The sequence below is a fragment of the Python bivittatus genome, unplaced genomic scaffold (genome assembly GCF_059951505.1).
Source record: "Python bivittatus isolate LINGU-HERP-01145 unplaced genomic scaffold, Pbiv_v1 ctg000340_np1212, whole genome shotgun sequence".
Taxonomy (NCBI): Eukaryota; Metazoa; Chordata; class Lepidosauria; order Squamata; family Pythonidae; genus Python; species Python bivittatus.
This window is the reverse complement of record NW_028277056.1, coordinates 29,499,016-29,514,670: the sequence shown is the minus strand read 5'-3', so window position 1 is coordinate 29,514,670 and position 15,655 is coordinate 29,499,016. Positions and strand designations below refer to the sequence as shown.

Here is a 15,655-nt window from a genome sequence, read left to right as displayed (position 1 = left end):
GCTGCATCACTTCTTGAACTGACTTGGCATCTAATCTTAATCTTTCTCTGATGTTTATTTTTAATGTGCTTATTTTTTTCTGTTCTCAGCAAAATGAAACCAATGCTTTTCTGCAAGGGAGGGCACTACAAAATGGAAACACTCCACCTGAACCCCAAAGGTCTGGTTTATTTCTGTGGGATATTTTTTCCCTTTTGTTTGATGGAGAACAGGATGTTATTTTATACTTGGCAATCTCTTTCTGTGAGGTTTAAAAATCTAGATTGGAAAATTAAAGCAAAGCAAAAAAAAAAGTGGATTCTGAATATAATATATTTGATTCATATTTGATTATGTGCCATCGAGTCGGTGTCAACTCTTGGCAATTGCATAGATTTTTCTCTAGGATGATCTGTCCCCAACCTGACCCTTCAGCTCTTGGTACATCCATTTCTGCTATAATTAAGTCCATCCACCTTGCTGCTGGTCATCATCTTCTCTTTCCTTCCATCTTTCCCAGAATTACAGACTTCTCTGGAGAGCTATATCTTCACATAATGTGTTCAAAATATTTGAGTCTGGTCATTTGTGCCTCAAGTGAGAACTGTGGGTTGAACTTTGTTTTCTTGGCTAACCATATTCTCAGGGGTCTTCTTAAATACCAAAGTTCAAAAGCATCAATACTGTTTCTATCGTTTCCATAGAGTATCACAGAGAAAACCATCGCCTGCATGATTCTAATCTCTGAAGATATAGACACATCCTGGCATCTGAATATTTAAAGTATATTTAAAGTAGTTATCTATAGAGCACTAATACTGCAGAAATCATCTGCTCTACAATGCATAGAAATCTGGTCCTCCTAAGAAATCTTTGGCATTTTAACACTTAATGAATATACCTATCTTATATTAGTACATAACATTGCAGTCCATTTGGAACCTCAAATGTGAAAAGAAAATTAAGCAATTGACAAATTCTATCTTGTTTCTGCAATCTGCATTTATGAGAAATTCAGTAATTGGATCATTGATGACCTCAAACTGCTTCTATCTCTTATATTTAGGCTTACCAGCTCTGGATTAGAACACAGTTCTTTTCTCTGTGGTCTTCCAGATGACTCCACAAATCAACTGTTACAGCAACATGACAACTACCAACACCAACACTACCAACATGAACAACTCCTTAGCCTATGTCACTCAACATCACAAAGCAAGATGGGAAGTTCCACTATGGAAGACATGAGGAATCCTGTCTTCCATACAGGTCAGTGCCAGAGAGACCTTAGGTATTTTATAAAATCAGGGGGAAAGTGTTACTTTGAAGAAGTAATGTAGACCAGAATAAGGGAAGATCAATAGTCACAGGACATTTCTACTCACTCAGAGTTCTGTGTTACATATTTATTAAATGTTAAGCATTTGCCAGAGAAAATCTGTATTAATAATCAGACTTGTTCATTAGGTACAGCACATTCATCTTTCATGTATTATTTCTCTATTGCTAGCTAAAATCTGTATACTTTACCAGTAACACAAAATGTCAAACAATGGAATTTCCTGTTAAATTGTGTCTAGAAAATGCTAAAAGGCTACCAGTGAAGGTTTCTTTGATTCTTACACCATCTGTTTGGCCTCCAAAAACTTATGTGAATGGATTGGTAAGGCTCTGAAAAGATTGAAATGTCAACAGTGATTATCAGGAAGCTTTTACTAATATATACCTTCTTAGTAAGATATAGAAATGTTGATGAGATTTGTTTATTTATCAAATAACAGTGGAAATTACTGAAATTTATCAACTTTTACCAGTAATTCTTAACATTTTTAGCTTATGTCTTCTCATGTATAATAGTATAAATGTATATTCCTATCTAGTTTCCTAAAAAATTACTCAGGACCTCAGAGCTCTTTGTTTTTGTGATTTCTCTTCAAAATATTTTGAATAGAAGGTTCTGATGTAGGATCCAGTTTGATTCTTATTCTTTGTATTGTCAGATTCCACCTGCTGCCTTGGTCTAGTACCTGTTGAACACACAGAGAGAACAGATTTCTGCCAAAATAGAAGACATGTGTGGCCCACAAATCCAGTAGATGTTTCTTCAGGAGAAAGCTCAGAGAAATATTTGAGTAGCCTGCCACTGCATATTTCCTCAAATACTTGTTCCACCATCAGATAAAGCTGCCTTACAAAGATTATTCTAAACAGAGAAAAGGTTATTTATTTTTGTATTACATTTTTATTTATATATTTATGCACTTGTAAATAGATGTACATGTGCCTTCTGTAATTACAGAGATGAATGATATCATGTGAAAAATACAGCAGGGAATAAACCAAGACCAACTCAACCATATATATTTCCATTAGATCATGGACTTGAAAAGACAGATTTCTTCTTTATGTCTTAAAAAGGCATTGGAGCTTTCTTCATTTTCCAGTTGGTAGAGTTGTGTTTCTAATGGCAAAAATGTGGGAAAATCTTTTTCTATAATCCTATTGGAGGAATTTCACTGCAGAATGCCAAATACAAAAGTTAACACACCATTTACCTGCATTAAAAACAATATATAGGTTGTGTGCCAGTAATGAAAAAAACCATGCTTCAGAAGTAAATAAAGCATTTCTTCTTTTTTACTGAACTTGTCTTTGGAAATACTTGTTTGCTTTTTAAATCTTAACAACTGCAACATGATCCCTGCAGTTCTATTAATTTAAAAAGTTCACTGAACTGTTTCAATTAGGAATCAACAAGAGGTAAGAGTCATTCTAGAAAAGGAAGCCACTATATTTTATAGGTATACCTGCATGACAACACACTGACTAGAACACAAATACATTTTTGTTGAATCTGGAGTTTTCTACTCCCAAAAAGGCTTTTCACAGAAAGGCAAGCAAATTTCTCCACATTATATCTAAATAATTTCTTTTAAAATTAATATCCCACATCATTTTGCCTCAAACTTACAAAAATACTGTATTGCTAGCATTCAAAGCTTCTTCCTTAGTATAGTCCCCCCGAACATGAATTCCTCTTCCTCTACAGTAGATTACCCTAAACACATGCACCCAATGCAATCAAATAATAAACTCATATCCCATTCTGCAATCCCATACGCTAGTGTGAAGGCCAGGAGACAACTGCTGTTACAATGGATAGCCCAGAAATGGGGGAAAGGAGGACCAAACCACATGATGGAAGTGCTCTTGTTATTGGGTGCTTTTTATCTCTCCCCCCTTCCTCTCCTCCAGAGCACCTGTCAAGCTCCTTGGCAGCTGTCACATAATTCTTTCCAAGCAAACTTTTCAGAGTGTTCTTTAGCAAGACATATGGAAATGGAGTTACATCAGTTCAACAACTAAACTATTTCCTATTTAGAATCAATTTATTTCCTAAAACATTCAGGTGGATACTTCTTCAGTTTCTAACAGTGAGGAAGCAGGACCTTTTACCGATAACACAACACAGCTAGCTGTCTCCTGAATCTTTATCAATCTAGGAACCAACCATTATAGAGACCCTTATTGGGCTCAAGTTTGCTGTTGTACCAGCAGTGGGGGACAAATGTCCATGTGACCCTCTTCCTTACTTTCTCTTACCTCCCCTCAAAAGCTACAGTGGGGGGAGGGAAGGTTGACACCTGAAGCTGTCTCACTTAGGGGGTCCCATCTGGGAGGTTTATTTCGGGGCCAGCTAATGCCTCTAATCTCTCACCATGCTAAAGTTGCTCCCTCTTTCTGTCCCCCACCTCCAATATTTGCTCAGTTTGCTAGATCTATTCCATCTCTCTCAATCTCTCTCTGCAACTCTGGCTCTCTAAGTTATCTGCTCTCCTTTCCAAGATTATCCAACATCAGCTTCTTTTTCTTCCTTTCAGTTTGTAAGATAAGGAGCTTGAGAGAAACAGCTCTGGCTTCCACCTGTCCTCTTTCTGAAAAATATTCTGGTCCAACATGGAACCAGTCACATTCAGAAAGGAAAGGGGGAAGAAATGCACAAAGTACAGTAGCTACTTAGTCTACCGCTGCTTTCCAGTTACTCAAGGTTAAAAAAAAAATGAATTTTAATTTTTAAAAAATGGGACTGAGAAACTTTAATGAGCACCAACAAGTATGCCCACGTTCATCCCACTGACCTCAGCTTTATAGAGAACCACAAGAATCTGGTGCTTCAAAGTCAGATTACAATAAAGAACCAAGGAATATGCTGAGACTCGGGCTCAATAGTGTGTTTAAAATTTAATTATTCACATATGCTTTATTCATAGTATGAAAGTTAAATTACAGTCTCAAAGTATGTCTATATGTTAGCCATGAAAATTATAAGCAGTTCACATAGCTGAGTAGCCAGTGAGTGACACTGCCAATTTCAAAGTCTGCAGCAATTTAAGACATTGCAGAAGGAACAGGATATGAGAACCCTCTTTATATATTTTTTTTTTTCTCAGCCAACAGCATTCTCGACACAGAATGCAAAGGCTGGCCCAAATTTTCCAGGTTATTGGTGGCTTATTTTGGATCTGGCTTGGTCCAAAGTTTCTCATGTGCAGCATGCTGCTGGGTAGTAATACACTGTTGTTTCATACTGTGATATAGGTGCAGATGTACTAGCATGCTAGGAGAACAAGCTCCCCTTTTTGCACAGTATTGCCTGTTTTGGCATGTGCAAACATGTATGCTGGGTTAGGAAACGGAACATCTATTTGAAGAAATTTGAAGATTTTTAAGTAGAGACTTTTCATATATCCAAAGGCAACTGGACTGATTAAGAGAATGAGAGATACAGAGTATTTTCACAAGAATGGTTCTATATCTTTAATAACTTTAGGAAAAACAGTCATTCAAATGGTGTAGGTTTCCTCAATCACTGCATCTCTACCTCAGGAGAAGTTATACTCTTAAACTTCAACCTTAACTATAGTTGAAAGCAAATAATTTCTTCCAGAAATAAAATATACAGTGGTAAACTTTCAAGAGCCACTTTTCTGGTTATACACATGAAGTGAGACTGATTTTTATAAAAACCAGGAAAAGGGAACTGTTTAATTTATAATCTCATCTGGCTGGAAAAGACTTTGAGGGGGTGGGAAGATACGACCATCCTTTCTACTCAGGAGAGTTATTTCTTCTTTCAAGACTTCAGCTTCTCGGGCTTGCAGCTGAACAAGTGCAATTAATTTCTCCTTTTCCTCAATATCTGCTTTGCGAGGTCCTTGGAATTCTGCTCCCTGTAAAACAAAAACCAGGAACTTTCCTTAATCACAGTTAACAGTAATGATAATGATAATAATAATATCAGATGCAAGCAAGCTAGAACAAATTGAAGAAGAGAAGGTGAAGAACAAGAAAACCAAAGAATACCTAATCAAGAAATATCACCCAGAAAAAAAGGAAGATCAAAGAAGCACTGGAAATAATAAAGCAGCAAATAGCAGCCACAGCCAAGAAGATCTGCAGATACGAAGCTCGAACTGCATACTATAGGCAGAAATTCCAGTCAGATCAGAAAAATTTCGACCAATCCATCAATGGACAGACTGCAAGGAATCAGTCAACACCTGGCAAAGAAGAAACAGTGCAGTTCTGGGCACAGCTATGGGACAACCCAAAGAAATACAAGAATGCAGCTTGGATAAAGGAGGTGGATAAGAGTAAAAAAAAAAAAAAAACCTGAAATGAAAGAATGTGTAATAACAGTAGAAATGGTGGAGAAAAGGGCAAGGAAAATCAAGAATTGGTCAGCACCAGGTGAGGATGAACTGCATTGTTTTTGGTTGAAACCTGTGACTGGTCTGCACCCACACATTGCCAAGCAGTTTAATAACATACTGCAAGGAGATGAAATTAAAGATTGGTTAACATCTGGCAAAACCTACCTGATAATGAAAGATCTAACAAAAGAGGTAGCACCAGGCAACAATAGGCCAATTATTTGCTTACCAACAACTTTCAGATTGCTAACTGATGTTGTAGATGATGCAGTCCAACAGCATCTAGTTGAAAACAAGTTCTTTCCACCTGAGCAGAAAGGAAACTGCCCAAACAGCAGAGGAACAAAAGATCAGCTCCTAATTGACAAGATGATTTTAGAAAACTGCAAGAGAAGGAAGACCAACTTAAATGTAGTTTGGATTACAAGAAGGCATTCGACTCTCTGCCACGATTGGATAATCAAGTGCCTAGAAATAAAAGGAGTCAGTAGAAACATCAGACACTTTGTGCATAGATCAATTACACAGTGGAAGATACAGTTGCTGGTCAATGGTGATAGACTGGGAGAGGTTAATATCAAGAGAAGAATCTTTCAAGGAGACTCATTATCATCACTACTGTTTGTCATTGACTGATTCCTCTGTCAACAATACTGAACAAGTCAGGCCATGGTTATCAACATCAAAAACATCTGCCAGGATATATCACCTCCTTTACATGGATAATCTGAAGCTGTGTGGAAAAACACCATCTGAAATGGAATCACCACTCAACACTATCAGAATATACAGCCAAGATATTGCAAGAGAATTTGGAATGGATAAATGTGCCACCCTTACCATCAATAGGGCAAAACTAGTAAAAATTGAAGGAATCAAGATGACATCAAGAGTCCGGATGAAGAAGATCACTATAAATACCTGGGCATCCTTCAAGCTGATAACATCAAGCGCACTGAAGTCAAGAAGAAGGTTAGTAGTGAATATATCATGAGAATGAAGAAGATCTTAAAGTCCAAACTCAGTGGAGGAAATACCATCAAGGCAATTAACAGCTGGCCAATCCCAGTCATTAGATACACAGCTGGAATAGTGGACTGGACTCAAGCAGAACTAGAAGCCATAGATAGGAAGACCAGAAAAATAATGACAATGAATAATGCCCTTCATCCATACAGCAATGTCGACAATCTCTACTTACCAAGGAGCATAGGTGGGCATGGAATGTTGCAAGTACACCAGACAGTTGAAGAAGAAAAAAGGGCATTGGAAGAATAACTGAAGGACAGTGAAGAAGATGCACTGAACCTAGTACACCATAAAGGCTTACTGAATACTGAAGAGACCAAACTGACCAAACCTACAAGAAAGACCAAATGAAAAATAGAAAAGGGACATGGCAAGGCAAAGTATTACGTGGCCAATACACAAAAAATTAGCAAGCAAAGCAGATAACAAGAAGACCTGGCAATGCCTAAAGAGCAGGAAAGTTGAAGAAAGAGACAGAGGGGCTAATTCTGGCTTCACAAGACCAAGCCTTAAGAACAAATGTATACAAAGCCAGAATTGAGAAGACGGCAACAGACAGCAAATGCCGCCTTTGCAAAGAAGCTGAAGAAATAGTGGACTACCTAGTTAGCTGCTGCAAGAAGATTGCACAGACTGACTACAAACAACGGCATGACAAAGTAGCAACAATGGTGCATGGGAATATCTGTAAGAAATACCATTTGCCTGCAAGCAAGAACTGGTGGGACCACAGAACAGACAAAGTAATAGAAAATGAAGAAGCTAAAGTCCTCTGGGACTTTAGAACTCAAACAGACAAGCACCCGCCACACTACATCCCAGACTTAATAATTGTTGATAAGAAAGACAAAAAAGTCTGGATAGTGGATATTGCAATACCTGGAGACAGCAGAATAGAAGAGAAAGAAGTGGAGAAAATCACAAAATGGTCTTCACCACTTGAAGACCATTGGCATTGACAAAATCACCATCCGTCAATTGCAAAAGGCAGCTTTATTTGGAACAGCTTACATCCTGCAACAATACCTTTAACACCATCAAACAACAACACTGCCTATCCCAGGTCCTTGGGAAGGACTTGATAGGTGGATAATAATGCCAAATCCAGTCTAAATATCTGGCTGACTGTGCAACCAACAAAAACAACAACAACAACTATCCTCTTCTTGGTTTTATGAAAATTATGTTTTTGTTCGCTTGCAACCAAGATAAAAAGTACAATTCATAACTGGATTCATAATTCATAAATTCATAACTCTTTATTAAATATGGTGATTGAACTGTGATCTTATATTTAATAAAGGTCATAAATTGAGAAACTTGGACAATAGCCGCATATAGAGAACAATTAGTAAAGATCAGCCTAGTGTTACAACCTCTATAGAGATCTTAAAAGATAAAAGAAAATGTTTTTGGGCTTACTAATCATGAACCATTAACTGAAGCAACACATACCAGGTTGTTCTGCAGTGCATCCAATTTAGCTTCAAGTTTCATCTTTTCTATGCAAAATGCATTCATTTGTGTCAGTTTACTAGTATTTTCTTTCATTACCATCATCAGCTGCTGACGCATCTCAAGAATTTTATCCTGGAAGAGAGCCAGGATATTAATGATTATTAATAATTGCATTTATTCCATAATGGAAATAATTACATATTTCCACTTGAAAGCTAAAGATTTCCCCTCATTTATCCTAACAACCAACTTAGTATTGACTGAGAACTCAACCAGTGAGCACCACTGGTTAGGTAGTGATGTGATGAAACACCACATCCTCAACAAAAATGTGTCAATACTCATAAATTACAATGAAGTTGACTTATAAGTTAAGCATTCATGTGATTTTGGCAACAGGGCAAAGGCTAGGGCATTTGACCCTCCTGATATTTTAAGGAATTTATCTTTTTAAATAAACTGTAATAAATCAGTACAGATATGCAGCCAAATAATCAAGAGAAATGTGAGAAGGCTAAGTATTATACCGAATGTCATATGTATGACTGGGCAGAAGTCACAGATATGCTATTGGTGCAATGAGTATCTGATTTTCAGGAAGGAAATTCATCTTCTTAAGGCCAAGGTAGCTGAACTATAGAAGCTGTGTGAGATAGAGAGGACACAATAGTCTTCTGAGAATGAGATAACAGTCTTAGTCCAATTGTGATATCTTGGCAGTCACAGAGAATAAAGCTGTCAGGGCAGGGAGACAGAAAGTGGCCCTATCTTGGGAGGATGAATAGTACGATATATTTTCATATTAAGGATGAGTTTCTAAGAGGAGGGGAATATTATTAGAAGCAAAGACAGTTGAGCGTATTACAGGTGTGCCAGATGCACAGACTGTGGACCATATCGGCCATCTAGATAGAGCCACTGGTCATGCAGCATGTTAGAATTAATGACATGGGGGGGGAAATGGTCCCAGAAGCCAAATTTCAGGTTTAGGTAGGATATAAAAATTCAGGACCACAGAAGTAGCTTTCTGGGAAATGCTACCCGTTCCATGGGAGGCAGAGGTGAGTAGTCACATTGTGGGGATGAAGTAATGGTGCCAGGGGTTTAGATTTGTGGGGCACCTGGATATTTCTTGGCACAAATCAAGTCCATATAAAAGGATTGGGTGGCACTCAGACCAGGAGAATACCAAACAGATGATGCATAAATCAACAATATGGTAGATCAGTTTTTAACTGATTCTGGGGAGAAAGCCAACAGGATATGAGAACCATCCAGTTCAAGAAAAATTATCCAGACAAAATGAGGTGAAATTCAGAAGTGGATAACAGTACAGGTAGTCCTCATTTAGCAACCACAATTGGGACCGGCAACTCGATCATTAAGCGAAGTGATCGCTAAGTGAAACCATGACTGTGCTTACGGTCTTACTTCAGCTTTCCTTTGCTTTATAGACCTGCACTCATAAATGTGAGGATTGGTCGCAAAGTTACTTTTTCATCACTGTCGTAACTGCAAATGGTAGCTGTACAAGGCAGTCGATAAATGAGGACTACCTGTATGTCAGCTCCAAATATGTTTATGAAGGTTCCCAGCATGTTCTATTTGTGGTATGAATGTGGAGCATGAACTTCAGCTATAAAAGAGTACTCATGCACAGTTTCTTTAGGTCTAGAGATGGCACAAACTATAGACAGCTCTGTGTTCCTTGTTTCCTTTTTAGAAAACTAGAAAAGCAAAGGAAGCATGAGGTGACTAAAATGAGGAATAGTCAAGGTTAATTCAGTTTCCCTCCATTTTTGCAATAGGCAATGTCAGCAAAAAGTAAAAATCCCTCAAAGTTGCTATTCCTGAGGGGGGGGGCGTGTTTGTGTGTGTCACTTTCCTATCATCAGTTCTAGCAGTTTCTCTGGGCCAGTAGTTCACCTTTAAAAATATTGCTAAAATCGTTTCTGAACTTTGCAGATAATTTCTACAAAATAAGGAAATAGACTACATGAAGCACAGTATATAGTTTAATACAGAGTTTGAACTGCTTTCTGGTTCCAAGCAATTTTTTGCTTTTCTATTTTATCCAAGCATGCCCCTGACTGCTCCCAAAGCCAACCCACATGACACTTCCATAGGCACAGTATTGCTTCAGTATCAAGCCTTACCTCCCATTTTTTCAATTCCACAGCTTGAACTTGCTCTTTCTCCATTACTTTCATCCTGAGTTCTTCCAGGTTTGTGTTAACAGAAAGAGTCTGCAGTGCTTCCAAGTCTACAATCCGGCCAAATTTCATCATCATCAGCTGATTGCATTTCTCTTCCAGTTCTAAAAAGATGGAAGCTTTGGATTGAAACTATTTGTGCATTTAACAAAAATGATACTGTCTTGTAATACCAAAGCCCAATATGACATTTTCAGTAAATATAGCAAGGGTACACACTGACATACCATGCCTAAAACAGTCTTCAGTTTTTACTATAAAAGCAGGAAAGGACACCTATAGCTTACTGTGTGGTGTAGCATTTTAGCGCCTGAGGCTAAGTACAAGATGGCATCTCTTCCTGAGCCTTGTATGGAAATTGAACCAGACAGGAGCTGTATCTTACTTTGAAGAAGTTAGATCAGCAAGTTAGGTTGAGACACAGTGATTGGCCCCAAAATCACTCAACAGTTTTTCCTTTAGAGAGCAGTAGACAGGGCAGGACCAGCTGAGCTAAGTGATTTCTTTTAAAAAACGAACATGATAAGTGAGGTCAACATGCAAGGTGCAAGGCAGGCCAGAGGATACACAGCATGGTGCTCCAATGTCTTCTTAGCATCACTATTTATTAAATATTGCTGGTATTTGCTATCTCACTTTGCTAATGGTAAGTCTGGCTTAGGTGCTTCCAGAGCCATACAATATCTAAGACCATATTGAATTGTAGAAGCAATGTTGTGAGATATTTCAATCTTTCTGTGTCAGCATCTGCATTTCTAGAAAGTAGCTAGAGTACAAAATATACACCTGCAGGAAATAGTAGCCCATCATGTGTTTGCCATGGACCAATATGGGAAGTCTTCACATATTAATTAAGTTGAAATGTAGCAACTCACGCTCAATCTTCTGTGCTATTTCTCTTCTGTCTCGAATTAGTTGCTTATGCTGTTCCCGGGCCTTCTTATAAAGTTCCCTCTGTTCTAATTTCTCCTGCTGCAAGGTCGTAATTCTTTGCTGCAAGGTCACCAAAGACAGATTGGTAAATACCAAAGCTTGTGAGACATCAGAGGGAATTTCTCCATTCAATATATATTCCACCTGCAAAAAAAGTAGAACATACATAAATTTGGAGAACAATGTACTGGTAGTCCTCACTTAATGACCATTCATTTAACAACAGTTCAAAATTACAATGGCCTCAGAAAGGGTACTTTATGGCCTGTAAAGCACTTCCAATTGTCGTAAAATGTCATGCTGCCCCCCTGCAGTCATGTGGCTGCATTTCAGGTTTTTGGCAACCTGCTTGCATTTATGACCAAAATCAGCAACAGTAAAATCTGACTGAGTCATCACCTGGTGAAGTTTTAGAGGCACTACGACATGCAGCTCATTTAGCCTCTGCTGCTTTTCTCTCTGATAGGCCTCAAGTTCCCAATCTGCAGCATCTAGGCTGGCTGCTACTACTTTCACCTGTTAAAAAACAGTCATATTACAAATGAAAGAACTTATAATGCAGGCACTGACCAACACAAAATGGTTTATTAGATTAAGGTAAAACAGGAGGAAGTGATCTATTAATTTCTTTTACTGCTATAGGAAAATAAAAATTTTCTTTCTGTCAGGTTTTCAGGGGAGTGAATAAGGGAATGATGGTATCTACAAAGCAAAAAAAACATTATCAAGCAACGTGTCCCCTGCTCCCGAGATACAGTCGGAGGGCCTTCCCCTCCCTGGCAGCAGCAGTACTCCAAAAGAAGCCTCTTCATTGCTACTTTTGTTTTCAAAGTCATTTTCTGACTAGGAACAAGTATGATGGCCCGCAGCCAATTGGATGTCTACTATATGTCTAATATAGTCCATATTAAAAAGGTTAATTTATGCAATAAATATATCAATGTATAACATTAAGTCACCTCTATACATCTCATCTGTTATTTCAGATTATGATTCCAGACTTCAGTGAGTAGAAGAATTAATAATGTCCAAAATTTGTCCAGAGTTTTATAGAACTGCTGCTCCAATGAAGTAACTGTTCTATCCTTTGAGCACATTAATATTCCCACCCAAACCTAAGTAAGCAGCAAGGCAGGCTTTCAGAAATATATTATTAGTTCAAGTCTGATTCTTGGGGACAAGTCACAGTTGAAAAAGTCATAGTACCTTCTTTGTTAATGCTTCATATTCTTTCTTGGCATTTTCAATAGCTTTTTTCTCCTCAGCTAAAGCCTCCTCAATATCTAGTCGCTTCTCTCGGAGCTGCAGTGTGTTCTCAAATAGTGTCTCATCACAGTCTGACATGAGAAAGAATTCAAGTTAAATAACTGCTTCTATTTTAACTTGGTTTGGACTTCAGTTATTTTAAAAGAGCAACCTAAGCATTAGATACCTTAAAGATTATGCATAGTTATTTAGAACTTTCCTGCTATGAATACTTCCATAGATTCTGTAAATTTTTGAACTGCACAAATGCCAGCCATTAGGATCATCAGTATTACTTTAATTATAAGTTTTAGAGTTCCTGCTCTGAAATAAAAGTATCAAGATAGAGCAGTGAATTGCTACTCCCTCACGTAGGAAGGGTGGATTTGGAAATCCCTGAAGTCTTAGCTGATAAATTGCATTGGTTATTCTTTGGGAAACAGCAGTTTGTTAGGATTAGGAAAGGAAGAGAAAGTGATAGTGTGGGTGTGAGCAAAAGTAGTAGAGTGGAAGTAGAAATCAGCAACAATCAGAAATCAGCTGATTGCAGAGACTGTGATGGTTGCGGGATTGGAAGTATTATGACAATGAAGAAGGAAGCAGAACATATTGATGGTGGGAAGATACTAGTGGAGGAATTGAAAAGATCCAATACTGGGTCAGCCTTCATCCTGTGCTCCCAAAAAGCGACTGCTAGCACAGCTAGATCTGAACTGCATTTGTGACAATGTGAAACTTCAAGAGCAAACTGTCACCATTGCTCTTATGAGCTGGGTAGTGATATGAAGGGACTAAAGAGTGGCTCCTGGTTGCTGACTGTTTGGCTCTGGATGAGATCAGTGAGAAGTGCCTCAAAATATCCAGGATTGCCTACAGAGAGAGAACACAGCAACTGCAGTGCCTTGCAGATACTTCCAACAGATTGTGCTAGTGGTTACTTTGGACTGTTGGAAAAACACTGGAGAAGACTGGACTGGACTGATTGGGATTAATGGAAGCATGTTACCTAGATGAGAGCCAGGTAATGCTGAAAAAATGGTCTGGTCTGATCTACCCAGTGGGACTCACACACTGCCTGTAAAGGTTGAGAGTTGGGGGGCATCATTTTACAGTGGTTCTACTCCTATCCTTTCCAGTCAATAAACATGGGGGAGCAGTGCTTGAGTCCTTGGTTGCTCTGGTGTGAGATGATACAGGAGTCAGTGCTCTCCCCTAGGTTATTTAACTCCTATAAGAAGTTACTAGGAGAGGTCATCCATTGGTATGGGGTAAGGTCTCATTAGTGTACATTGCCATACTAGGCCAAGCTGGAGATGCTGTGGAAAGCTTGAACTGGTATCTGGACTCTATCAAGATCTGGATGGGGTGAATCAAGATCAGACTAAATTCAACCAAGACTGGACTGCTTTCCATCAATAAACATCAGAGTGATCTGATAGTGTAATTCTGGTAATTACTGTAGATGGAGTAAAGTCCTCAATATGGTGTTGGTTCACACTTAAAGGGGCAGGGGGCTCCTGGACTCATGGCTCCTGCTTAAAGAGCAAGTAGAAGCTGTAGCTGCCTCTGGCTGGTCCTTTGTTGCACCCCTACCTAAATGACAAGTGCCTTGGTGATGATAACTAATGTCTTGATCACCACACGCTTAGATTACTGCAACACACTATATGTAGAGCAGACTTTGGAGATGATTTGGAAGCTTCAATTGATCTAGAACACAGTGGCCAAACTGCTGACAAAACAATCCACCCACTGCAAGATAATACCAATTTTGAGATCACTGCATGGTTAGCAATAATCTTCTGGGTCCAATTCAAGCCCTATATGGCAAAGCACTGAGTTACATCATGCATTGCCTTGATTTGGCCAAGTCTGAATATCTTGGTCTGATCTACTAAAAATCCCTCCTCCCCAGGAAGTACATGGAACTTGGGTCAGGCAGTAAACCTTATCTGTAATGGCCCCATTCTCTGGAACACAGTACTTAACAGAGTAGTAGAATTACTTACAGTGCCCTTCCTCCTCACATACTACAAGGCAATGAAAAATTCTTACTCCACTACACTGTTAGTCCTGACTGTGCATATTCTGTCTTAGTGTGTCTTGTTCTGCCTTATTTTGATTGCTTTATTTTTCTTGCTCTGTTGTACACTTCTCAGAGCTTACAGATATTGCAAATAAATACATCTCATATTCCATGCTGGGTAATATATGAAAAAGAAAGGAATGAAAGGGCAGAGATTATTTTCCTCCCCGATCTATTCTTTTTTTCACCTATTAAAATATTCTGCAAGTTCCACCAGTAATAATAATCATCACCATCCTTATTGCTATTATTATATAACAGAACAAAAAGTATTAAAGATGATAGAGGGAAAGAGAAGGAGAAATCATATTGAACATTTCTTTCTGGAGACTCTACTATTGTCTTCCTAAGCTACATTGCAATCTGTGCTGTGGGATCAATGCTTCATTGATCTAGCAAATATAATTTTCATTATATTTGTCTATTTTACTTTAAATATATCTGCTCAACCAAGAAAACCTCAGCTTCATCTTCTCTGTAGAAGAAAGAGTCCACAATGGCTGTATTGAAATACTTTCTTTCCAAATTAAAGGTTTTGAAGTCTATTTAAGAATCTATTTCATCACTTCAAACAACTGCTGCAAAAATCAGCAACTCTATGAAGCAGACAGAAAATAAGGCCAACAATCTTGAGCATCGTTTGAGGTGCAAAACACTGCAATGTTGGCAAATCATAATGCTTTGAGTTCTTGTACTACTGTTTTAGAACCTAATTTACAAAGGAAATTTCTCCAAATAACTTATGTACAAGATCTGCCAGCACGGGTTTTTTGCTGCAGTTATGGAAGTCTTTTTTCAGGGGTTTTCTTGTTATTTGCTGATCTTTTAATTGAAATTGAACATGTCAATAACATTCCCACATCATGAATTAATATAATTATTATATGGTTCTTTAGTATCACAAGAATAATAATAAATGGACTGCTTTCTTATATTTGAAGGAAATAAAAATCCCAGGCAAATAGGAAAAGTACACAAGATGGAAACGTTCTAAAATA

General features: G+C 38.1%; 2 protein-coding genes across 6 annotated transcripts in view; one reads left to right on the top strand and one right to left on the bottom strand.

The window, feature by feature from the left end:
* Positions 1 to 2,588, top strand: part of BOC (BOC cell adhesion associated, oncogene regulated) — a 73,175-nt gene extending 70,587 nt beyond the window's left edge. For 3 of the 5 annotated variants that reach the window (XM_007425948.3, XM_088140763.1, XM_088140764.1), the window contains 3 exons: positions 90 to 160; positions 1,046 to 1,248; positions 1,980 to 2,587. In XM_007425948.3, coding sequence (XP_007426010.1) covers positions 90 to 160; positions 1,046 to 1,248; positions 1,980 to 2,161 — 456 coding nt within the window. In that variant the 3' untranslated portion in view covers positions 2,162 to 2,587. Of the gene's footprint in view, positions 1 to 89; positions 161 to 1,045; positions 1,249 to 1,979 lie in introns of all 5 variants that reach the window. The other 2 variants (XM_088140761.1, XM_088140762.1) reach the window with 1 other exon arrangement.
* Positions 2,589 to 2,734: 146 nt separating this feature from the next.
* Positions 2,735 to 15,655, bottom strand: part of CFAP44 (cilia and flagella associated protein 44) — a 69,869-nt gene continuing 56,948 nt past the window's right edge. The window contains exons 30-35 of the mRNA XM_088140894.1: positions 12,533 to 12,663; positions 11,726 to 11,842; positions 11,269 to 11,470; positions 10,337 to 10,497; positions 8,178 to 8,312; positions 2,735 to 5,210 (exon numbers count right to left, since the gene is read on the bottom strand). Coding sequence (XP_087997020.1) covers positions 5,025 to 5,210; positions 8,178 to 8,312; positions 10,337 to 10,497; positions 11,269 to 11,470; positions 11,726 to 11,842; positions 12,533 to 12,663 — 932 coding nt within the window. The 3' untranslated portion in view covers positions 2,735 to 5,024. The remainder of the gene's footprint in view (positions 5,211 to 8,177; positions 8,313 to 10,336; positions 10,498 to 11,268; positions 11,471 to 11,725; positions 11,843 to 12,532; positions 12,664 to 15,655) is intronic.